General features: G+C 33.9%; 1 protein-coding gene and 1 long non-coding RNA gene across 10 annotated transcripts in view; one reads left to right on the top strand and one right to left on the bottom strand.

Moving 5' to 3' along the window:
- Positions 1-26,840, bottom strand: part of LOC144365556 (uncharacterized) — a 259,899-nt gene that overhangs the window by 2,575 nt on the left and 230,484 nt on the right. The window contains exon 4 of the long non-coding RNA XR_013424114.1: positions 7,643-7,728. This is a non-coding gene — a long non-coding RNA (uncharacterized LOC144365556). The remainder of the gene's footprint in view (positions 1-7,642; positions 7,729-26,840) is intronic.
- Positions 1-26,840, top strand: part of LOC101973180 (sodium channel protein type 3 subunit alpha) — a 110,146-nt gene that overhangs the window by 29,276 nt on the left and 54,030 nt on the right. For 4 of the 9 annotated variants that reach the window (XM_005315720.5, XM_021728584.3, XM_021728551.3 and 1 more), the window contains exons 3-11: positions 385-698; positions 6,288-6,406; positions 8,345-8,434; positions 12,088-12,216; positions 12,886-12,977; positions 13,802-14,074; positions 15,247-15,310; positions 20,125-20,266; positions 20,972-21,178. In XM_005315720.5, the coding sequence (XP_005315777.1) occupies positions 435-698; positions 6,288-6,406; positions 8,345-8,434; positions 12,088-12,216; positions 12,886-12,977; positions 13,802-14,074; positions 15,247-15,310; positions 20,125-20,266; positions 20,972-21,178 (1,380 nt within the window). In that variant the 5' untranslated portion in view covers positions 385-434. Of the gene's footprint in view, positions 1-384; positions 699-6,287; positions 6,407-8,344; positions 8,435-12,087; positions 12,217-12,701; positions 12,794-12,885; positions 12,978-13,801; positions 14,075-15,246; positions 15,311-20,124; positions 20,267-20,971; positions 21,179-26,840 lie in introns of those variants that run through there. The other 5 variants (XM_005315721.5, XM_040294404.2, XM_005315717.5 and 2 more) reach the window with 3 other exon arrangements.

Below are 26,840 nucleotides of genomic sequence, written 5' to 3'. Positions count from 1 at the left end.
TTTTATCAAAAAAGTACTATAATGTTTTGACACAATAGTCTCAGAATAGGCTATTTGTAAGATTTTTTTATCTTTCACTTACAAATAAAATTCTGCATATTTATTGTGTGCAATATAATATTTTGAAATACAGCAACATTGTAAAATAGCTAAATCAAGCTGATTAACATTCAGAACAGAATTTGAGTAGATCTGCAAAGTTGAATTATTAAAAATTAGATCAGATGATGATGTTTCTGACTTTGAATTTTAGTATAACACTGAAAGCATGACTTGTGGTCATTTAAAAATTACTTTAAAAATGACATTCGGGTTGATTTTCTTGTTCCCTCTTTGTCACTTTCTCTCCTAACTTTCGTGCATTTTTTTTTTCATTTATTGTAGGCAATTCTTATGCAAGAAGCTAAACGTAATTAAATGTGCAGGATGAAAAGATGGCACAGGCACTGCTGGTACCCCCAGGACCTGAAAGCTTCCGCCTTTTCACTAGAGAATCTCTTGCTGCTATCGAAAAACGTGCCGCAGAAGAGAAAGCAAAGAAGCCCAAGAAAGAACAAGACAATGATGATGAGAACAAACCAAAGCCAAACAGTGACTTGGAAGCTGGAAAGAACCTTCCATTTATTTACGGAGACATTCCTCCAGAGATGGTGTCAGAGCCCCTGGAGGACCTGGACCCCTACTATATCAATAAGAAAGTGAGTGTTGATTTTGTAACGTGTCTTTAAGCATTGAGCATTGATATCCTTTCCTGGGACTTATATATATATGACACCCATGATTTTTCTCCTGTGAAAGATTTTATAATACTCTTTACTGCCACTTAAGTCTATGCACAGTACAATAAACAGAAACATTCATAAGAAATAAAGAATTGATTACACACTGAGGAAATAGGAATAAATAACAATTTCTACAATTCTCAATAATTGAAATAAATAATTAAACTTAAAATCGACACCAACAAAGCTAAATACCTGCTACTGCTAACATAATTAAGCACACAATAGACAACCAAACAGCTGTGCAAAAGAAAAGAAAAGTAACTGTGGGTCTATGGTATGCTTTTTAGTTCTTATTTGGCTTGAAGTTTCTAGTGGACAGTAATAATCATCTACTTAACACTCTTCTATAGGCAGATAATACATGGAGGTGCAGGTTCACCAGGACATATATTTTTGTTTTCCACCCACTAACCTGGAATAGGATTAAGAGCTAATCTTAACCATACCAAGATTCTTATGCTGTATTTGGAATACCTATATATGCTTAAAACACTATTGGGAGGGAGGGAATTGTCAAGATTAAAAGTAAAATAAAATCCCCAAACTAAAACAAATAAAACGTTCAAGTTTTCTTCATCTATTCATGACTTAGAGCAACAATTATGCCGGGTGTGGTGGCACATTCTGTAATCTCAGGAGCTCAGGCTGAGGCAGGAGGATCTTGAGTTCAAAGCCAGCCTCAGCAACAGGGAGGCGCTAAGCAACTCAGTGAGATCCTGTCTCTAAATAAAATACAAAATAGGGCTGGGAATGTGGTTCAGTGATTGAATGCCCTGAGTTCAATCCCTGATAACAACAACAACAACAAAAAAGTAATCATTATGACTGTGACCTCTGAAGGTTAAATGTTCTGTAAGAATTAGTTTCTGTAGTTAAACAAGCTTGGTGATATTTTATAGGAAATATTAAAAGAACAAATGGAGGTGCTATGATTTCTAACTGGGTATTTTGGCATTTTAAAACCACAATTTATGTTATCTTCACATGCATAAAAATATTTCAATATAGAAACTCAGGGTAAATTAATATCACTATGAGCTGGTGACTTATGGGTTAGGGAAGATGTTGAATGCCTATTATAGTCAAAGCAGACCCTTTAAAAAGCAATGGTTGAGAAATTGCATTCTTTAAGCAATATTCAATTTATAGTTACAAAATAAATGCTGGCTAAAGGAAATGACAGTTAATCATTCAGATGCAGACTAGCCTCTTGCTTTAAAAGAGTACTTCTCAAACTTGCCTGAACACATAGGTCACCACTAAATCTTATTAATATGAAGATTCTGATTCCACAAGCTGGGGTGGAGCCAGAGATTCTCCCTTTCTTTACAAACCATCAGGTGATATGATACCTATCCTTCCAGGACATAAATCACATTTTGAATAGCAAGCCTTCAAATATTTTATTTAAGGTCATAAAAACAAGTGAAAACAATTAAGCAGGTTCTTCCCCCCCCCCCCCGCTTTTTAAACTAGTTTCAGAAAAGGTGGCATTAATTACATAATCATACACACCTAAAATATTTTTTTCATTACTGTACTGCAGAGTTGATAAACAAAGTTCTGAAATTAAGTTACAGTATTATTATAAATGGTGATGACAATGAGACGTCTCCCAAGAAACTGAAAACAAAAATTCTCCTCTGAGAACTATTGATCTAAAGTATTTGAAAAGATATCCTCAAGAGACAGGAACATTATTCACTCTGATATAGTTAAAAATATTTCCTACTTAAGAAGAGGAAAATGTTCAGCTTGGTGGGATCATGGGGAGTGGCCGGTAGGGGAAAGGAGAATAATAGGGTAAACATCATCCAAGGGAGACAGACCTTCTCAGTAGCACCGAAAGGGCAGGGCCAGCACATTGTGCAGGGGCTACCCTGGGCTAGCCTAATAGATGATATAAAACATTCTGCATCATTTGATTATATCAGCTGGTTTTGACTCAAAGCTCAGCAAGAAACTTCTGTTTATAATTGGTTTTCCCATAGATCTGCTGAAAGAAAAGAATGTTCTGGTTATGCCATTGTAATTATTTTAGTCCATGTGAAAGTAATACATCTCACTCTAAATAGATTGGCATCTGATTTTATGTGTCAGGCTTTCAAATTTGGTTAATATGAGTCTGCCACTAGAAAACAGAATTGCTCTCTTCGTGCTGACAAAACCAGTTGTCATTACCTCCAGAGCTGAGAACTAGACTTGGGTCATGATTTATTCCCAGTTTTGCTGTGACCCTTCCTAGGAGATCTCTAGTCAGGCTCTTTACTGTTGGCATCACTCCTGTTATAGATGAAGTACTGGTAAAGGTGGAGATTGAGGTGCTACTAAAGAAAGAGACAATGATGCATAGAAGCAGATAATGGAATGAAACTAATAGAAGAAAGTCTAGAATTTAAGATTGTGGCTGAAGCTATTTTAATTGTATGAAACAATACAAGCAAAGAGCATTTTAATAGCATAAAGCATAATGTGACTGTTTGCTGCCATTAATAAGTGATATAGTTTGGTACCACATATGGATGGATGGCGTCACAGTACATTTTCATGACATGTAACTTGACCGTGGTGATAGTGTGGAGATAGTGACAACAATAATAATAGCTAATATCTGTTGTGCTTATACTGTGTTGAATATTACTTGAGTGATTTAGCTCATTTAATATTCTGGGCACCATTGAAGTGGTTACTGTTGTTATCCTTAGTTTACAGACAGGGAAGTAAACTAGGTAAATTAGCTTACCAGGGACACAGTCCATAAGTTTTGGATACAGGATTCAAATTTAGACAGTCGAGCTCTAGAGTCAGAGCTCTAAACCACTAACTATGTAGAGTATTTATTAATATAGTAAAAGCTCTGTGGGAAAAAAATTGGTTGTATTGTGTTTTTAAAAACTCTATAATTGATGTGGTCCTACTCATTGAGATGTAAAGCTTACTCTTGCTTCAAAGTAGCAAAAATTTTAGTGAATTTACAAGCTGTGCATTTGCCTGAGCAAAAGAAGCAAATAGTACTCCAGAGTAGAAAACAACAACTGTAATATAGTTCCAAATATGGTACTTACAATGTAGTAGCAACAGGAACTGTTTTTTTCTATAGGCACACCATTATTTATCACTATTTGAAAACCTGACTTTAAAGCTGGCACTAATCCACCCTATCATCTGTTATTGCCTCAGGTAATTTCCAGTTTGTGTACATAGTTTAATAATATCAGAGCCCTAATATTCAAATGTTTTTCTTGTAATTCTTACATTATCTAGGACATTGATATTTTATTCCTAATTTTTCATAACTGAAGGTTTTATGTTGGGTTTTGTTCTCCAGAAATGAACTGGGATTATGTTCTTAAGGTCTGCCCTGTTCCAGAACATAAATTTAATAAAGATGCTCTTGGCATGTTAGCCTAATTCCACTAGTACTACACAGGCTAATCCTGCAGGAGTAGCAGAGGGTTCCATTTTTTAAAGGACATTTAATTCCTGCTCACTCTGTTTTGGGTGATATTTCAAAACAAAGTCCTTCTCTAATGTTGCAAGTAAAAATTTCCTTTTCATGGAAATTGTTTGAAAAGCATGAATTAATGCACTTTAAAGTATAGTGAACTTTTACATGTTATTGCTGTCATTGAATGCCTAAATTGATCTTGATTGTTTAACTGCAAGATTTAATGATCTAATCCTGTGAAATCAAGACAATCCTTCTGCACTTCAAGGGAAGTCTTCCCAAAGTCCAATGACCCTACAGATAATCCTAGTTGTAATCTTGCTAGTAAAGGTTAGTATACTAGCCATCTTCATAGAATTTGTGGGAGTTTATTAAAATTGGTTAGTTAAGTAATGGTTGGCTCCAAGGTCTTTAACAGTAAAGGGCAAAGAACAGAGAACATGTTTTCCCTGCTCCTTATGCCCACAGTACAAATATTTCTGCCTACCTATTCAAACAGAGCTTGTTGTCAGTGAACATGAATATATGGGATATAGCCCATAGTTAAAGGGTAAAAACATATTATCAAGTAAATCAATACAGAGAACAGATGTCATAAAGGTGAATAGCATCTTAAAGTAAACCCATATTCAATTAAAACAAGTGTTTAGTTTAAAACTATGCTATTAAATACTGCAGGGAGAAATGGAAAAGTCGATTACAGACTCTTTGTGCTCAGTGGTGTACAACTACATCTAACCTAGTCCTCCCTAGAATGAAGGCTACAAGGAAATTGCTGCTTGAATTCTGGTTACATGCAACAAGCAAAAGAATGCAAATTTATATACTAAGACTTAGTGGTAAAGGAAGCAATTAAGGAGTGGTCAGAAACAGTGTGATTTGTTAGGAAAGATGTGAGGAAGGAGGTAATTTGACAGCTGGGGACATGCCCAGAGAGCAGGATTTATCAACCCCAAATGCACGTTAGAATCACAGAATCACTCAAGGAAAGCATCCAAAATACCCACATCTGTGCCCATTCTCCAAAATTTTTGATTCAATTGATCTGATGTGGGACTTAAATTTCAGCAATTTAAAATTCTCTCCAGCACATTTTGGCATGCAAGATTTTTAAAGAGCCACTGATATAATAGTGGGTCAATTTAAGTGGGACATTACTGTCAAATCTGTCCTGGGGATGTCTTCCTGAAATGGCAGGGAGTTTTCATTAAATGACCTCTTCCACCTTTCTCTAAGATTCTGTGACACTCATTTTCAGAGTCAGAGGGAGAGTTTGACAGGTTGTGAGTAGGACTGAAGAGTGGATTGAATTGGCTGAAGCTGAGATGACTCTTATAGGAGAAAAGAAAAGATGATCCAAGACTGACTTATTTGGCAATCACTGGGCAGCATAGTTTAGATGCTAGGTTGATGACTATCGCTTTCAGATCATAGAACCTTAGCTATGTAATGCCCTTCAAAGTGATGTTTTCAGGTTAATTTTCAATGCAGCTGTCCCTTCTCAGTATTAGCTGGGAAGCTGATCCCTTCCCAGCTGATGTGCAGAATCAGCAAAGCCAGGTAATTCAACCCACTTGAACAATTTTTAAAAGAAGAGAACAACTAAAGGGACAATAGGAAGCCACCACACATTTTGGAGTTAAAAGATTTGATTTAATTAAAATATCTAGAAAAACACTATTTTAATAGCATTGTGTACAGAATAATCTGAAAAGTTACCAAAAACTGGAGACAGATGGCAAGCTTTAAATAGAATTGAAATCTGTAAAGCTACATTATAATTTGCTAAAAAATTTTGTGTAGGATTATCAGTTTGTATCAGCAAGTTGGAACCTTAGAGACAGATTAGATAATAGTAAAGTGTATTTTATAGATAATTTTATGTTAATTTATGGGAGAAACACCTAACATGTATATTTTACCTGTTTATAATGGTTTAAACAAATAAGTTTGAACAAACACATCATAAAAAAAAAGTTTTTGATGTATATCAACTCTTCAAATAAGCCACATGTCTAATTTAACAATTTCTTTCTCATGTTTTCTTTTTTCAGACTTTTATAGTATTGAATAAAGGGAAGGCAATTTTCCGATTCAGTGCCACCTCTGCCTTGTATATTTTAACTCCATTAAACCCTGTAAGGAAAATCGCTATTAAGATTTTAGTACACTCATATCCTTTTAATGTGAATTGTCCAAGTGCTATTTCTAAAAAGAAAATTTTAAAGAAAATGTCACCCTTATTGCAAAATCCTCATAAAATTTCTTTGAGATTAATGGTAGGATTTTTAGTTTAATTGATTTATTGCCTTTGGCTTTAGCGTGAAACTTTATGTAATTAAGATTATTATAGAATCATTATTATAATTCTTGAAGTAAATTTGAAAACAGTGTAGTGAATTCATGTGGAATGAATTCATGTGTAAATGAACTATATTTGTATAGTAGGTAGAAGACCTGATCCCCTTCAGACTTTTATTAATTTTAATTAAATAATTAATCTTAATTAAATAATATATAACCTTTGCTAAAAAACATAATTTATTGTGGTTAATATTATTATCTGTTTTACTAAATGCTCAAACTCTTTTGGGGGCATGAGCATTTAACCCAGGGCACTTTACCAATGAGCTGCATCCCCAGCCCCTTTTTAATTTTTCATTTTGAGACAGGGTCTTGCCAAATTGCTGAGGGTTTCACTATGTTTCTTAGGCTGGCCTTGATCCTCCTACCTCAAGCTCCCAAATTGCTGGGATTACAAGACTTTGCCATTTCACCCTGATAAATGTTTAAACTTTTGTACCTTAATTGGCTATATATCTTGGCACCTGAGTCTATTCTCCTCTTTTTCTTCTTTCATTTCTCCTTTAGTAAATCTTTATTAAACTTTCATTGTGCTTCTGTATCTGGTTGATAATATATGAAAAAACTATTTTTTCATATTTGTTAAAACTATTCATAGTCTGAGACTGCAGCTCATTAGTAGAGTGCTTTCTATTATGCACATAGACACATGGCCCTTGCTTTGATCCCCAGCACTATCAAAAAAAGAAACTATTTACATTTTCAGTCAAAAGAATTTTGTGAAGGGGAAGAATATAAAACTAGGTGTAGATTCTAATAGATACTTAAGAAATGATAAAATAGAAAGGTGATTTGATTCAGGCATTGTTTAAGAATGAGCTTTTATATAGGAAAATTCAAAACAGGCTTATATATAAACTAAAAGACCGGTTCACCTAGAGACAGAGCAAATGGGACTGACAACCTTTTGAAGGGCATTTGAATTCTCTCATTCTGGGTTTATATCGGAAAGTAAAGTATACTTTTTAAATACGATATTTATCTCAATATAATCATAAACTTCTTGCAGTGAGGTCTGTATTGAAATACCAAAAGAAATGATTACAGTTGATTCTTCACAGCACTTCTTTACTGGTTTGGAATGATGTGGACCAGATGCAGGAGGATAGCTAGATGGCCTCTTGGGTTCCCCTAGAGTTTAAAGTGAAAACAAAAACATTAGCAAATAATGTTATCTTATTGACACAAAATTTTATTATGTTGTAAATTATAAAGGAATGAGTTACATCACTACAAGGAGAATCTCCCTACAGTGGAGTTCTCAAGGTGATCTTTGAAAATATTGTGCTAATATTTCTCAGGTTTGTATATTGCATTCGTTAACCTATTGTCCCCATGGAGTTTTTTAGTTAGATCAGAAGTGCAATGATTCCACTTATATCATACTATAAACCTAAAAAATGGGTGAGTTGCCCTTCTACTACAACTTCACAGAACTGACTTGAATGAAAAATATTTCTCATTTGCTTCAAATACTTAATTCAGTTTTGTGAGCATATGATGTAAAATTTCAAAAAGAATAGACCAAGACCATGTGACAGGCTTTAGAGTTTATTATTATTTTTTTACCATTGTCTTAATACTAATAAGTAAGATTGATTTTCGAGTTACATTGTGTTGATAAATTTTGGTGTGGTGTGGTGTGTGTGTGTGTGTGTGTGTGTGTGTGTGTGTGTGTGTGTGTGTTGGATCATTTTTAAATATCCATGAAAACAAACTAACAATTTATTCCTTAACTATAATCTACCTTATTCAGCATGCTTATCATGTGCACTATTTTGACCAACTGTGTATTCATGACTTTGAGTAACCCTCCTGATTGGACAAAGAATGTAGAGTAAGTAGGAAAAACTTACTGGAATGAGAAATGCACACATGTATTCTCTAGCTCTGTCCTTGTGGTTATGGTCTGATTTACCATTTCCACTTTTTGAAGTCAGGCTAAATACTTCTAAGAAAAGTTATATTTCCATAATATGAAAGAAGATAAGGAATGTTCTTTGGGGAAGTTTTTCTTCTTTGAGGTAAGTTCTTTTTTTCTTCCAACAAATTCATGATAGTACCCATTTAAAAGAGGCTATCAATTAGCATCCACTAAACCAATCATTTACGTCTTAAAGTTAAGACTCAATCATTGTTACACATTATAGATGCTGCAGTCCGGCTGCAGCAAAATAACCAGGGGGTGACGAACAACTTGTGTACCTTGATACAGCAGGAGTAGGAGCCGTTTATTGTAGGACAACAGAGGTATTTATACATTCCACACAGCTTATCTTAATTAGCATAAACTAGATACATCAGTCAACCAATAAGGAATCTCCACACTTAATGGCATTACTTCATTAACCACTCCCTCTGGCAAAATGCCAGGCGCCATCCAGACTTGTTTACAGACTCTAACATATAGATATAGTCCTGAGCAGCCTCAGATCCTGGCTGTCTCATTCTTTCTCCCTTTGAGACAAAGACCAGGGGCAGCTGGTTAAACATTTGTTAAAACAGTTGATTCAGTATTTTAACAGAATCAATAGGAAAAGCCAAAACATGTTATTTCTTGAGGTCCCTAGCCTAGCCCTTTATATGCACTAAAAGAAATGCTTCCATTGATCTTTCACTTTAAAGTACTTTTAATTTCTAGAGATTTTCTATTTAACTTTTAGAAAATAAAATGTTCCTCATTGTTTCAAAACATTAATATGAAGCAGCACAATTTCTATATTATCACATTATTCTCTTGTCAGTCATATATGAGATTGTTTGTATCAAAGAAATATGCTTTTTAGGTCATATAGACTATTTATGTATAGTATAATACAATGGCCAGATATTTGATCTATTCAGTGAAAATTTGAATACACTTTTTATTTTTATAAAGTAATTTCCAATGGAAATAAAATATTAAAGCAAACACTGTCATTTTTTATTTCTAACCATTTTTGAAGATTTCTATTAGAATTTAATATTCTATTCTAAGCCACTGTTTGTCAGTGATTTAACATGTTGAAAAATTTTTAAAAAATAGTAGTTTGAAAATGCTTTCTAGAAGGTCTTGTCATAAAGAATCCAGTTCTTTTGTTGAGGTAGGCCATTTAACAGAGCTATTAGTTACCATTTGTGATTCTGGAGTTAACAAAATAGACATAGCTATATAAAACTTCTGTATGTTCTTTCCCAGCAGGAATTATTGACGCATTTAAACCTGTATAAATTTTATTTATTTGTATTAAATTAATGAAAAATAGGTAAAGGTGGAATTTGATATATATATATATATATATATATATATTTTTTTTTTTTTAACAGAATTGTATTAATGTACAGACATTTTAACCCATTATGAAATAGTCAGCATTACAGAAATTTTGAACTGCATTTTTCAGTTAGAAAATTTTGTGCAATTTTTCTGATCAATTATCTCAAGTAGCTGGACAGCAAGGTATCAGGGAAACAAGCAAAACAGTAGTGGTTACTGCATAAACAAATAAAAACAAAAACCTAGAGTCCAATGAGAAGAGAAAACAATTCAGTTCTGAGATGAAAACAGAAGCCATTGAAATTGGAAATGGTCCCTGTACAAAGATGTGACATACCCCAAATAGCCTCAGGATGATATAGTATAGTGAGGAGAGTGTTATGTAAGGTAAGGCCCTGTAATAGATTCCATAATCACAGAAGAAAAGAATAATAAAAATAAAAACAATCCTGTCACATGGATGGAAGAGACAGCAAGATTAGGAGTCTAGTAGGGGTTGAGCCAAGAAAGATCCAGGTCTCCTAATTCCTACATACCTGTCCAATCTAGTTTGTTAATAAGCACTTTGAATACCTGTTCTATGTAAAGCTCTTTCTCATAGTTCAGTTCTAAATCTCTTTCGTGCACTACCTACACTGTATGTCCCCATATAGATTACATTTCCTAAAACAAGATCAGAATACTTTAATCTCTCTCAGAGTAATTTCACAAACTGCCTAAGAATAGATAAGAGCATTAACCCCTAACATGACAAATAGGACATATATGTAATGTGTCTCTAAGTCCTTTTAAAAGAACACATATCTCTCCAAATGGAAATGTCATAGTGATTATATTTAGTACACAATGATCCAAATAAAAGTGCAAGTACACATATAAGTTTGGGATTGTCAAATACATATTCTCCTAGTAGTCAGCTACTTCATAAATATGCAAAGATAGGAATTATACTTATTGCTCCTGAAACAATTGAGTTGTCAAGAAAAATGGAAGAGAATATACTTAGGAAAACAAGATGTGAATCTTTCTGCATACATTTTTCTCCGATTTCTTTGTTCCGTCATATGAGAAAACTTTCTGCAGAAGAAAGTTACAAATATCTATCCCAACATTGTGCACAAATGACACACTGGTAGACTGGAGGGTACAATGGATTTTAATAAGAGCAAATGAAATCTTTGTGAGTCGAGTGAAGTATTCTTAAAAATAGACTGAGATTGGACTTTTAAAGAACACAATGTTTAAAAATGAGTAACCTCAACTATTTCTGGAAGAAACAGAAACAAAAATAACTTTATTGTCAATGCTCAAAGGAAAAATTAACTACATTGGATAGCAAACAAAAGTCTTCCATCATTTTGGAGGCTGAAATTGGAATTTAAGCAAGAATTAAATGATTTGACTCAGTGAGTTGAAAAGAGATAGTAGCTGATGAAAAGAATTTTTTTAACTGTGAATTTTGGTAACTATATAAATATAGACACATACAACATACCAGAGAACTGAATCATTTCTTGTGACTGTAAACATATATATACAATTATATATGGTGAGATAGAAAGAGACAGGAGAGGTGGGTAGTTTTATAATTATGCCTGACCCTTAATAACAAAAAATGAAGTATATTTTCCATATAAAGACACATAAAATAAACCTAAAATGAATCTAATCATTATGAAATTTGAATAGAAACATTTTCATACAAGTGAATTCAAGCTATGTTGCCTGTAGAGTTCTGTCCAATGAAGGAGTCATCAGCCTCATGTTGCTATTGAATTTGGCTACCTTTAACTTTTGAAATGATGATATTTGGGATATATTGATTTCATCAAAATATAACATGGAAATTAAGTTCACTTGCTCCTTCTTACTTTGTAATTTGGCCACTGGGAAATAGCACATCACCTTTGTGGCTTATATTATATTTCTGTTGGACATTTCTGTTCTAGAGAATCTAGCCTATTGATTATCCACAAAATACATGAAACTGTTTTTCTAAAATCCAAAATGTATAACAAGAACAGATGCCTGAAGAATATGTTTTCTCTTCACTTTAACCTTTTACTTAGTCTAATAAGATTAATTAGACTAGAAGATTCTTTGACATAGAAATCCAGAATAAAAGTTTAGTGAATTGAAAAAAAACACACACAAGAAGGATTTCATATACTTGAAAACATGTGTTTTAACAGTTCAAATTAAATTATTAATTTTGGTTTGGATGCTTTTCCTAGGTACACATTCACTGGGATCTACACCTTTGAGTCATTTATAAAAATCTTGGCAAGAGGGTTTTGTTTAGAAGGTTTTACATTCCTTCGTGATCCATGGAACTGGCTGGATTTCAGTGTCATTGTGATGGCGTGAGTAATTTTTAAAATTTTATAATTTCAAAGGGAATGGCAATAGTTACAGCATAAACCAGGATATTGAGACATATCATGAATGTAGAGCTTTCACGTTAGTCAAGTTAGCTATATGCCTCATGTATTTTGAGAATACATATTGCAAGGTAAATAGATTTACTAAATGAGCAGTAAATAGAATTACTCTGATGTCACAGTATTTGTCTTCATCAAAATGAAGTTATTCATTGACTAAAATTTAATAGCTACAACTGTACTTTGATTGTTTTTGCAAACAGAAATATCCATATTAGTGAAACCTACATAGAAATAAAACAACAATTTTTTTTTCCTTAAAGGCACCCTTCAGCAGATGCCACCCTGAGGTCTATGGCAATTCTGTTTGTTTAACTCAAGGGGCTATATATGCCAAATCCAGCATTAATTATTTCTTTAGCATGAAATTTTCCAAAACTATCAGTAACTCTGATTTAATTCTACAGGTATGTAACAGAATTTGTAAGCCTAGGCAATGTTTCAGCTCTTCGAACTTTCAGAGTCTTGCGAGCTCTGAAAACTATTTCTGTAATTCCAGGTAAGAAGAAACTGGTGTAAGGTGATAGGCCCCTTATATCTCCAACTTTTCTTGTGTGTTATTGTGTTTGTGTGTGAACTCCCCTATTACAGATATGTGACAGAGTTTGTGGACCTGGGCAATGTCTCAGCACTGAGAACATTCAGAGTTCTCCGAGCATTGAAAACTATTTCAGTGATTCCAGGTGAGAGCTAGGTTAAACACCGAGGCTGACTTTATATGCACTACAATAATATTCAGGTTGATATCAAATGTATGCAATTAACCTTGTTGCGTATTGCTCATTGGTTACATTAAGGAATGCCAAATAATGTTTCAATGTCACTTTATTACCTAAAATTTTAGTAATTTCTGCTTCTTTGTAAAGTCAGCCTTTGAGTTTAACAAAAAATTGCATGAGACATCTACTAAAAAAAAAGATATTACTGGTTTTGTGCTCTCTCTGTCCCCACTCCCCACTTCTCTCTCTTGCATATGATGCAAAGTTTTGTCTCTTGCATTCTGATGAAGCTTTGCTACCATGGCTTTACTGATTTGTATTTTACCATTCACTGCAGATCTATTTCAAAAATAGATCTTCTTTGATAAAGGAGAAAAGATTATATGGAAAAGCATCCACATTGCATGGGATTTCTATATCTTAAAATTCTTTTCTCCTCTAAATCACTGCTACTTGGAGGCTAGAGTAAAGAATGGGTTGGAGGGAAATGGCCTCATGAAACACAGGATCCGAAAGGAAAAACAACTGCAACTTTGTCTTTTATATGGCAGCACAAGCAAAACTTCCTGCCTAGATATTTAAACTTTAATTTTGAACCTCCAGAAAGCACACCGTTCATATTGAAAGTCTGCGCTTCATCTACTTTCCAGATCATAAGGCTGTCCATAAAGCTTTGGTGTGTACATGGCCAAGCAATATTTTGTGGGGAAATAGGAATGTGTGCAGCTTGTGAGAAAAAAAAATCATGGTTTATGACATTCTTCCTCAATTGAGTTATTTCTCCTCAGGTTTGAAGACCATCGTGGGGGCCCTGATCCAGTCAGTGAAGAAGCTCTCAGATGTCATGATTCTGACTGTGTTCTGTCTGAGCGTGTTTGCTCTAATTGGACTGCAGCTGTTCATGGGCAACCTGAGGAATAAATGTTTGCAATGGCCCCCAAATGATTCTGCCTTTGAAACCAACACCACTTCCTACTTCAATGGCACAATGGATTCAAATGGGACATTTGTTAATGTAACAATGAGCACATTTAATTGGAAAGATTACATTGGAGATGACAGTAAGAAGTATTACCACATATGTTAACCTTAGTGTTGCTGAGTGAGTTTGCAACTATAGATAGTTAAGATTTTGTGAAGGTACTTTCTTAAAAACCTTATTCTAATTAGTTATACATGACAGTAGAATGCATTTTGACACATTGTACACAAATGGAGCACAACTTCTCATTCCTCTGGCTGAATATAGTGTAGAGTCACACCAGAAGTGTAATCATACATATATATAGGATAATAATGTCCATCTCATTCCACTGTCCTTCCCATCCCCACAACCCGTCCCTTCCCCTCACACCTTTCTGCATAATCCAAAGTTTTTTCATTCTTCCCCACCACCCTCCATTATGAATTAGCATCCACTTATCAGAGAAAACATTTGGCCTTTGGTTTGTGGGGTTTGGCTTTATCCATTCATCTGTTTAAGGGCATCAGAGTTTAGCTATTGTGAATTGAGCTGCTATAAACATTGATGCACCTGCATCACTTAGTATGCTGAGTTTAAGTCCTTTGGGTATAACCTGAGGAGCGGGATAAATGGGTCAAACAGTGGTTCCATTCCAAGGTTTCTGAGGAATCTCCATACTGCTTTCCATAGTGGCCGCACCAATTTGCAGTCCCACCAGCAATGTATGAGGGCACACTTTTCCCCACATCCCCACCAACATTTATTGTTACTTGTATTCTTGAGAACTGCCATTCTGACTGGAATGAGATAGAATCTCCGTGTATTTTAATTTGCATTGCTTTAATCGATAGAAATTTTAAACATTTTTTCATTTATTTGTTGACCATTGTATTTCTTCTTCTGTGAAGTGTCTATTCAGTTCCTTCGCCCATTTATTGATTGGGTTATTTGGAGTTTTTCGGTGTTATTTTTGTTTTAATTCTTCATATATCCTGAAGATTAGTGCTCTATCTGATGTGTGTGTGGTAAAGAGTTTCTCCAATTCTGTAGGCTCTCCCTTCATGTTCTTGATTGTTTCCTTTGATGAGAAAAAGCTTTTTAGTTTGGATTCATCCCATTTATTGATTTCTTGATTTTACTGCTTGTGCTTTAGGAGTCTGGTTAAGGACATTAATGAGCATGTAGAAAATAACTGAAACAAATTTGGGGATTTTATTTAGTGTGAGTATGACTGATGAAATGAAAAGAGTTTATTTTTTATATTAACAGGTCACTTTTATGTTTTGGATGGACAAAAAGATCCTTTACTCTGTGGAAATGGCTCAGATGCAGGGTAAGGAATACAACTCTTTAAAAAAAAAAGATGTCAAATCTTATGAAAATAAAGAAAGAAAACAAAACAAAAAGAAAATGAAAGTCAGGAAAAAATGCAAAAGGATACTTACATGTAAATAATGAGAGCATGTCTGCCTACCTAGCAAGGGCCTTGTCTGACTTTCTGAATTACCATTGACCCTAAACTCACAGCCTTTGAAAAATCATTCCTTTGGATAAAGATGTTTTCTCCAGAATTTACACTCAGGATGTACCTAATGTATTTCTCCAATGAGTGAAGGCCCATAGTCAGCTTTTTCTGTAAACCCATCAGGATTATTTAGGAAGCAGAGGAAAAGAACACAAGGTGGGCACATTTTTGTTAATGTCCGATTGTACTGATGAAGTAAGTTTTGTTGTGGCAAAAAAAAAAAAAAAATCCACAAAAGAGTATGTCTTTAGGATGCCGTATGTTTCAAGAAAATGCCTTGAAAATTCAGGTATTCTTAAAATCGCATGAATCTGAGCAAAGAGCCAAACGTATGTCCAAGTCTGAGCCAGAAAACTACATAATTCTTCTATTTGGTTACATTCTGCAATGAGAGATCCTTTGATATCTTAGTCATCCTTCTAATCTCTCACATTTAACATATTTTCCCAAAAGTACTAAAAATTAATTTTAAATCAAGACAGATAATGTTTTAAAAGCAAGGAAAACAAATAGTAGGTGACTCAGAGGCCATAAAACTTGAACATATTTTAGGGCATCTTAGAACAGAAAATTGGTGTGGTCATAAAATCTAAGAGCATCAATGGAAGTACATATTAGTCCTATAGATAGAGCTTTGGGGAATTTTTTTTCCTGACAGTTTTGGTACATGAATGTAATAGATAAGAGCATGGATTCTAGGTTCAAATTCTAACTCCACAATCTGCAAGTTCTTTGAACTTGCAAGTGTACTAAACTCTTGGTTACTTCAATTTATATATCGCTAAACTTGGAAGAGTAATACAGTCCACTCTTAAAGTTGTTGTGATGAATATTTATTTAATGTACATAAAGCATTTGTACTAGAACAGGCTCTATCATAAGCATTATAATTTATAATATCATAAGCTTATAATAGGATTGTAACTAATGCTGTTATTTATTATTATGGTTAACTCAAAAGACTAGATAAATGTTTGGATAAGGCTAGTTAATGCAGATTTTATTCCTATGAAAACATAATAATCACTTCTCTTTAATAAATACCTACTATGGGTTAAGAAATTTGCATGGTAAAATTGATAGTCACTCTATTGTTAAATGTCAAAATTCTAAAAATATCTACCCAGTTTCAAGACTTCATATAAGGTCACAGTAATAAAAATAACATACCATTGGTAAAAAAATAACTGGTATATAGATCAATGAAACAACCCAAACCCCAAAATAGTCATGTAAAAATATAGTCAACCAATTTTTGACAAAGAAGCAAGCAAATGTAATTCAATAGAGTAAACAAAATCTTTTCAACCAATGATGCTAGAACAATTTAAAGAAACAAAACTAAAACAGAACATATATCTGCAACAAAACTTACTCAAAATAGATTATGCATTTAAGTGTAAGATATAAACTTTTTTAAGAAAATATAGGAGAATCTACATAAATTTGAGATTGGTTATATAACCAATTAGCACAGTCCATGAAATAAAAAAGGTGATAAACTGACTTTATTAAAGTTAGAATCTTCTGTTCTACAAACACATTCTTAAGAAAATGAAGAGATAAAGCACATAATAGAAGAAAATATTTACAAAACCCAAATCTGATAAAGGACCTACACTCAAAATATACAAAGAAACTCTTAAACTCAATAACAAGGAAATAAATAACCCAATTCAAAAATGACAAAAACTATCCCCCCTCCCCTCCCCTTGAGGATAGGAAAGGCAGAAGAATACAACAGACACTAGTATGGCAATATGGAAATCAGTGGATGTGTAACCGATGTGATTCTGCAATCTGTATACGGGGTAAAAATGGGAGTTCATAACCCACTTGAATCAAAGTGTGAAATATGATATATCAAGAACTATGTAATGTTTTTAACAACCAAAAATAAAAATTTTTAAAAAAGAAAAAAAAATGACAAAAACATCCTGAACATACAACTCACGAAAGTATATATACAGATGGCTAGTAAAATACAAAAAGATGGTCAACATTATTTATTAGTAGGCAACTACAAAGTTAAACCTCTATTAGTTTCCACTATATACATATTACAGTGACTAAAATCTCCAAAATACTGGCAATATCAACTTCTTGGTGTACCAACTTATGGATGCAAAATAACAGGAATTCTCCCTCATTGCTAGTGGGAATGCAAAAGAGTTTGGTGGAGTCTCACAAAATAATCACAATTTTTACCAGATGATCAGAAAACTGCACTATTAGATTTTCAGTCATCCAATATAATGACATATCTATACCAAACCTGTAAGTGAATATTTGTAACAGTTTTGTTCATAATCACTAAAACATGGAAGCGACCTGGATATCTTTACTATATGAATGAATAAATACATTATTATACACATACAGTGACATATTAAGTGATTTTAAAAAATGAGCTAATAAGACAAAAAAAAAGACTTTAATGAATCTGAATGCATGTTTCTATGTTTAAAGAAAGCCAACCTGATAAACATACATGATATGATTCCAAATATATTGACATTCTGGAAAAGAGAACAGTACAGATGAGAACAAAATCAGTGTTTATAGGGGTTCATGTTTAAGGGTTAAGCACGTGATTAAGTGAAGCATGTGGGATTTTGAGGGTGGAGAAAGTATTTTATGACTCTGTAATGGTGAATACAAAACATTAAGCATTTGCAAAACTCACAGAATAAAGAGTAAACCTTAACATACCCAAATCATTTTTAAAAAATCCTTTGTAATGTTTAGGGATCCCAGGATGAAATAATAAATATGAAAAGACTATTTAAATATATTATGAATGTATGAAACCATTTGACTAAAGGAAGTGGCATAATAATGTGCTATCCTAAGTCACTCTAGAAATGAACAGGGTCTCTGAGACTAAAGGGCCAAGGAACAGTACTCTAGTGGATAAAGTCATTGCTCGTGGTGGTATGAACTGATAATCCTAAAACTACTATGCATGTGTACTGGTATAGAACAATTAAGCAAGTGGATAGTGGATAGTAGGATGCAGATTTCTCACTTTTGCAGTGACATGTTTCAAATAAAGGGAGAAGTCTAGAATGATCCTGTGGTAATGGACTTGAGTTGGAGACATGAACATGATCTAAAATTTAGCTTAATCTTAACACAAATGATTTATGTATTTGTGTGTGTGTATACATCACAAGTTAGCATATATGTGACCTTGTTCTGTGAGGTGAGAAGCACTAGAAGCAATGAGATCTTAGTAGCAACAAACACCCAGCTAACATCTGACCTTGGTTTTTAATACTGTTCTCCAATAAAAGGAAACGGGAATCCTTGGAGAAATGGTTGATTCAAGAACTAGTGTGGAAAATAAAAACGAACCTATAGCATCTTGTAAGTTCAGGAAGTACAAAAGTGGTAAGAAAAAATAAATAAACAAAAACAAAATATGCAGCCAGTGGGTATATCAAACTGGTACAAATATGAACAATAAAAGCTGGTAATGACCAAAGATTGAAAAATTGAGCAAGTAAATATTACATTTTAATTCAAAGTATAAAGTGAATATTCATGACTATGAATTGATGTGAATAAGTAATCAAATAAATAAATAAGTGATAATGGACAAATATCCCATGCAGAATTCCAAATAAATTTTATGTATATACTGCCTTTAAGGAGATCATAACTGTGCATTCTTTAAGTGTGGACTGCACATTCTAACTTTATTCCAAAGAGTGTAGTATAAAAGAGAAAGAAAAAAGTAGACTTACAGTGAAGAAACCTAGCAAACGCTATGTCCTGTCAGGTGATCAATGTTGTCAACAATGACAAATGACATTGATTAAGTGCATGATTTTGGCATGATGAGAGGATAATAGTAATTTTATTCTGTATTTTTCCACCCCAAAATCGATAACCCCAAAATAATAATGAAATAAACACGACATAAATCCTAACTTAGGTACATTCTATAAAATACCTGACTTGTGCTCAAAACTGTCAAGTTTGCCAAAGACAAGGAAAGTCTGAAAAACTATACAACCAAGAGGAGACTAAGAAGACATGAGGATTAGATGTTTGTGTGTCCTGGAATAGAAAAGGGATGTTGAGGAAAAATTGAAGAAATAGGAATAAAGTCTAGACTTCCATTAATAATAAAGTATCCATATTAGAAACTGGGCATGGAGGATGTGGGAGATCTGTACTATTCTCAGATTTTCTGTGAAACTAGAATTGTTCTAAATCATAAATTTTATTTTAGATAATTCTACAGAACTAATTGAAATACCCCATTAATTAAGTGGTTTCTCACCCTTCAAATGTTTTCCGACATTTAGCTTTTAATTATTTGTTATTGCCACTTTGTAAAGAATAATTATGGTGTCAGAGCCAAAGATCTGCAGTTCTAAATGTCTATAGATATGGTTCCTTTATGCCTAACTTGATTCTGGTTTTCCTGGTAATTCTGTTTTTTATTTGATGAGTTTCCCTGTGAGCAGGCAGGCACCTAAGTGTTCTAAAATGGAAAGCAAAAAACAATCCATTGCAGATAATTCCAGGTTATGACAATTCCTACAAAGCAAGATGGGTTGAACTGGACATAATTTCTATACTGACCTCATTATCAACCCTCTTTTTCATAGTCAGTGTCCAGAAGGATACATCTGCGTGAAGGCTGGCCGGAACCCCAACTATGGCTACACAAGCTTTGACACCTTCAGTTGGGCCTTCTTGTCCCTTTTCCGTCTTATGACTCAAGACTACTGGGAGAACCTTTATCAGTTGGTAAGACCCAAATGAACATGAATAGAATCTTTTTTGAACATATATAAAATTTTAAGTATGGATATTTGTTTAAAATACTCTGGAATACATAAAAGGGCGTGGTATAAAGTAAGTGTGCATAGAATCCTCACTGCTCCGTCGGTTATATAGATGGAGAGTTACTTATATGAAAGGCATTCTGCTAAGGGCCGTGGCAAATGCAAAGAATGCTCATGGCTTTGAGGAGTTTATAAACTAGTCGTGGAGATTAGAAACAGCATGTAAAAGGATTTTACAAAGTCGATTATACAAAAATTTTCAAATTAAAGCTGTAATTAATTGAGGCTAAAAGAGGAAGGAAGGAAGGTGTCTCTTCTAGAAGATTTAGAGGAGGAAGCTATGGGTGAGGAGCCCCACTGAAAGAAATGAAAGATCCAGTGGTCTCCGTTGTTCTATCACCCTCCTACATTCACCCTTCAAATATATATCCAAGATGCACTAATGTGAAATGTATTTATATCAGATGCACTATGGTCAAACTTCTGATAATTTGATTATTACTTTCGTATGTGTGTATGCTTGCATATTTTAGGAGCAAAAGAAAATTGGATCAAAATAAATTGAATACTAAAAAGCATTCATGGCTTGATTTCTAATTGTGATGATTAGATCTTTATTCGGGGACACTACTCTAAAATACTGATAAATTTCTCTTTTCTCCCCTAGACATTACGTGCTGCTGGAAAAACATACATGATATTTTTTGTCCTGGTGATTTTCTTGGGCTCTTTTTACTTGGTAAATTTGATCCTGGCTGTGGTGGCCATGGCCTACGAGGAACAGAATCAGGCCACACTGGAAGAGGCAGAACAGAAGGAGGCAGAATTTCAGCAGATGCTTGAACAGCTTAAAAAACAACAGGAAGAAGCTCAGGTACAGAGTGATAAATAAGTACAGCTTTATTATTGTTTTAGTTATTTAGTAGGAATATTATTGTATCACAGGGGTTAAGTTGGAGCTAGCTTCTCATTTTGAGTGTAGAAATTACCTTTAAAAAAGAAAATCATTCAAACCTAAAATTGTTTCTGAAGTTACAGCCCAAGAGTTCTTTAGACACTATACATTACCAAGAAATTAGCTAGTAGCTAGATAAAGCAATAGAGATAACATCTACTATATGATTACCTCATGGAAACAGAGAGAAGAATCTAATTTTTAGTTTAATTTGAAAAAGAAGTATAAGTGGCATTTCCAACTATTATTGTTTCACCTCTAATTTTCTTGTTTTCTTCTGAAGTTAATTAATTTTTAATATCAAAGAGATGACATTATGTATGCCAACACTTAACCATTCTTCAGGACATCTGCATTGCAAAACTTGTTCGCTACAGTCCACATCAAGATATTAGGAAGTCATCAGAAACTAAACACCAATTTCAGATTTTCATTAGTATTAAAGTTGATTTGGTTAGGGGTTTAGTGAATGAGTCACTCAGGTCTTAAGGAATGCAGACAGGAGCACAATATTGGAGCAAAAGGGGAGTAGGGGAAAACATGTATTTTAAGATGAAGACGGTGAGAGATTGTGAGAATCTGATTCATGTCAGTTGCAGATATAATTCTTTTACATCTTTGCCAACACTTGGTATGGACAGTCTTTTTAATTTAGGTCCTTCTAATAAGCATCTCATTGCTATTTTAATTTGCATTTTCCTAATGCTTTTCGTGTTATTATTTTTTACTTGTATACCTCTTTTTTGAAGTGACTGTTCCAAACTTCATCTATACCCTTTCTTTGTTAGTGTTTTTAGTTAGGCTTGGTTTTGTATGAATTTAATTTTGAATCTTCTTTATATATTCTGGGTACAAGTCCTTCATCATATATACTACTTGTGCACATATATGATACTTTGCAATTATAATCTCCCAGTTGTGTGTACACACACACACACACACACACACACACACACACACACACACCCCCTCTGAGACACATTCCAAGATTTTTAAATTTTTTTTTAAATTTTTATTTTCAAACAGCACCTCACTAAATTGCAGAGGCTGGCTTTGAATGGGCAATCCTCCTGTCTGTCCAATCCTCCTGACTATCGTGCCACTGGGATTATAGGCATGTGTCACTGCACCCAGCTACTAACTGTATTTTTTGAAGCAAAAGTTTTTAATCTGAAATTAAAATTTCCACAGGAGGGCTCTCAGAGAAGATAGGTTCAGCAGAGACCTGAATACAGTGTTTTCTTTCTAGGTACAAATCTCTCTATGCCAAGAGTCCCACAGGACGTTCCAGTCCCTTAAAGGAAGAGAACATGGAGGCAACTTCCACCTCATAAGTGTCATTTTAGTTTATTTAATTTATATAATTTTTGACTTTTTAAAAACTCAATGACTTTTATGTTGCATCTAAGAAATTGTTGCCAAACCAATTCCACAAAGATTTTCTCCTATATTTTCTTACAAATCCAAATAATTTTACATTTTACATGAAGGTCCAATGACTTGTTTTAAGTTAATTTTTTGCATAGAGTGTGAGTATTATATATTCTTTTTTGCATATGAGTATGGAGATATTCCAACAGCACTTATTGAACATAATATCCTTTCTCCACTAAATTGACTTTGAACCTTCATCAAAAGGTTATCCACACGTAAAGTCTGTCTGGGGGATTTATTCTGTCCAGTTTATTTGTCATTCCTACACCAATAGCACACTCTTTTAATTACTGTAGCTTTTTATATGCCTTGAAATTAGATTATGCTAGCTCTTCAACTTTAGTTTTCTTCTCAAAGTTGTTTTGTAGTTCCATATGAGTTTTAGAATAACCTAGTCTATTTCAGTTTGGTTAATTTTTATTACTCTGTCTTCAAGTTTATCATCTTTTCTCAGCAGTGTCTAATGTGCTGTTAATCCCATCATACATATATATGTGTGTGTGTGTGTGTGTGTGTGTGTGTGTGTGTTTGGTACTGGGGATTGAACCCAGGGTTACTTTACCACTGAACCACATTCCTGCCCCTACCTTTTGTATTTTATTTAGAGACAGAGTCTCACTAATTTGCTTAGGGCCTTGCTAAATTGCTGATGCTGGCTTTGAATTCACAATCCTCCTTTCCCAGCCTCCCATACTGCTGGGATTACAGGCATGCACCATGATGCCTGGCCATTTAGTGTGTTTTTAATCTTTACTATTATCATTTTCATCAATGAAGGTTGAAACTATATCTTCTTTATATTTTCTAAGTCTATAATTAATAATTTGAACATACATAGTGCAATTTTTAACCAATTAGTTCTAATTGGTTATACATGACAGCAGAATGCATTTTGATTCATAGTACACAAATGAAGCACAAGTTTTCATTTCTCTGGTTGTACATAAAGTAGAGTCACACTATTCATGTCTTCATACAAGTACCTAAGGTAATGATGTCCATCTCATTCCACCACACACAATGCAATTATAGCAATATTTTAATGTCCTTGTCTGCTACTTCTAATGTCTGTGTTGGTCATTGGTCAGTTTCAATTAAGTTGCCTCTTCATCTTGGGTTAAATATTCTTTCTTTTATCCATTTATGACAATCTTAAATTTAATTTCAGAAACTGTCCATTTTTGTTTTGGGGGTGCTAGATAAGACAAGAACAGCGTTTAATCTAAGGCTGATTGTTGAACACTACTGAGGGAAGGCATTTCCAAATACTCTACTCAATGGCCCATTTAAAATGAAGTTTTTACTAGTGTCGCTGGTAGGAACAGGCAGACGCTGTTGGCTCTGTATATGCATAGTAGGTGGCATTTCCTGTAATCCTTAGCCTAATACACATGCATTGATGAATATTTTTCTCAGTACTCATGAGGGACCTCAGAAGAGCTCCAGTGTTCTCTGGTAAGCCCTTTCTTCTAAGATGCCTGTCCTATGAACTGTAGCCATCTTAGAGTCCCTGGACACCTAGTTCTGTGTCTTCCACTTATGGAGTCCATACGTAGTCCTTCCTTGTCCTATAGTCTGGAAAGCAGTGCTGCTCTCTATTACCCTACCTTGGCCAAAAGCAGAAGTCCAAATAATATTTTTATATACTGACATTTTAGAAATTTTTCTCAGATGAATGAATTCAGATATTTATTCTTTAAATAGCAGTATATAAAGTTTAAGTTTTTAACAATTATGAATTACTTTGAAGACTCACAGCATTTGGTCTTTTTTTGAAGCATTTTTGGTAAAACAGGGACTTGGCAGTGAGTGGCTTAGTTAATTCCTGAACTCAATCATGGCTTTAGCACCTGCTGAACTAACTCAATGCAGGCTTTTCTATTGGCATCTTACCCTGAGTAAGAAGTTGCAATATGATTTTACTCTATTGATTTTAGAAGGAAACTATGGAGAAATTTGAAATATTTGGAATCTCAAAAACTATCCCTCATACTTTCCAAAAAGTTTTATTCATATCCAGAATTTTTAAGGAGTTTTATTTCGTATTACTATAAGTAAAAGACATTTGTAAGATAGCAAAATAGCTATTTAGAGAGTAAAGACATTTCTTATTTCAAAGTTTTAAATAAATGTTATAACAAATAATATTTACACACTGCATATAATTTTATATTAAAGCATTAAGTTAGCATATTATTATTTGTAAACACAGACAAGTTTATGTGTTTAAAAATGTTACACAGAAAACAGTACAAAAAGAGTAAGTTTATTAAGGTAAAATATGACATCAGTTAATAAGAGTGTCATCTTTTTGAATTTAGAAATAAAAGTGCACTATGTCTAGTAGAATTTTAAAGAAGCTAATTATATCTATTAAAATTTAGTCAGCAAAAAATGTTAATTATATATACTTAATAATCAGTTATCAGATTCCAGTGACTAAATCTTGATTTGACTTAGCTTTTTCTTTACAACATTTAAATTGACCCCAGAAAAAAATGTTTTAACATTTATTGTGATTGCACAGTACCAAATCAGTTCTAGTTTCTTCTTGATATCACAGGTTACAATGACTGGTGTACAGCCAATACTGAAGCAGAGGAGGGAATCAGAAACAAAACTCGTGCTGGAGGGAGGAGGGAGCTAGAAAGCATTAGTGCACTCCTGGAATTATTCATACTGCAATGTAGTCTAAATCTTGCTCACCACGTATGACTCTTCAGAACTGACCCTTTAGCTAATGACTTCACAAAGCCTAGCATCACTTCCACTTTATTTAATACCGCTGAGCGTCCATGTATGGTTTTAGTCATTGTTTAGACATGTAAACATGACTTGTACAGCTCAGGGGATTCACAAATCAAGTGCAACTTTTAGAGATGGAAAAAAGACCAATCCTAGAAGAAAATAAAAACTTTGCTAGAGATCATTGGAATTATGTTTGGCATTTATGATCTTTAAATGCCTAATAGTGACCAACTTTAGCATATCCCATTGTGATCTACATAGGTCTAACAAGAAAATATTTAGGAGTCAGTTGTAAGACAAAACTAGAAATAGCATTTAAGAGATGTAATAATTAGGGGTCAAATTGAAACAGGTACAGTTAATGTCTCATGGTTTTAAATGGGATTTTACCTGAGTTTTTAATTTTTTTATTAGTTGTTCAAAACATTACAAAGCTCATGATATATCATCTTTCATACATTTGACTCAATTGGGTTATAAACTCCCATTTTTACCCCAAATACAAATTGCAGAATTACATTGGTTACACACTCACGTTTTTACATAATGGCATATTAGTGACTGTTGTATTCTGCTACCTTTCCTATCCCCTACTATCCCCCTCCACTCCCCTCCCATCTTCCCTCTCTACCTCATCTGCTGTTGTTCAATTATCTCCCTTGTTTTCGCCCCCTTTCCCCTCACAACCTCTTATATATAATTTTGTGTAACATTGAGGATCTCCTACCATTTCCATATGCTTTCCCTTCTCTCTCCCCCCACTCGTCTCTGTTTAATGTTAATCTTTTCCTCATGCTCTTCCTCCCTGTTCTGTTCTTAGTTGCTCTCTTTATATCAAAGAAGACATTTGACTTTTGTTTTTTAAGGATTGGCTAGCTTCGCTTAGCATAATCTGTTATAATGCCATCCATTTCCCTGCAAATTCTATGATTTTGTCATTTTTTAGTGCTGTGTAATACTCCATTGTGTATTTTGCCACATTTTTTTTATCCATTCATCTATTGAAGGGCATCTAGGTTGGTTCCACAGTCTAGCTATTGTGAATTGTGCCGCTATGATCATTGATGTGGCAGTATCCTACACTTCAGATAGAGCCCTAGTATCCCAAGTATACAAAGAACTCAAAAAATTAAACAATAAGATAACAAATAACCCAATCAACAAATGGGCCAAGGACCTGAACAGACACTTCACAGAGGAGGACATACAATCAATCAACAAGTACATGAAAAAATGCTCACCATCTCTAGCAGTCAGAGAAATGCAAATCAAAACCACCCTAAGATACCATCTCACTCCAGTAAGATTGGCAGCCATTATGAAGTCAAACAACAATAAGTGCTCGTGAGGATGTAGGGAAAAGGGTACACTTGTACACTGCTGGTGGGACTGCAAATTG

The sequence above is a fragment of the Ictidomys tridecemlineatus genome, chromosome 7 (genome assembly GCF_052094955.1).
Source record: "Ictidomys tridecemlineatus isolate mIctTri1 chromosome 7, mIctTri1.hap1, whole genome shotgun sequence".
Taxonomy (NCBI): domain Eukaryota; kingdom Metazoa; phylum Chordata; class Mammalia; order Rodentia; family Sciuridae; genus Ictidomys; species Ictidomys tridecemlineatus.
This window is presented reverse-complemented; position numbering and strand designations above follow the sequence as displayed.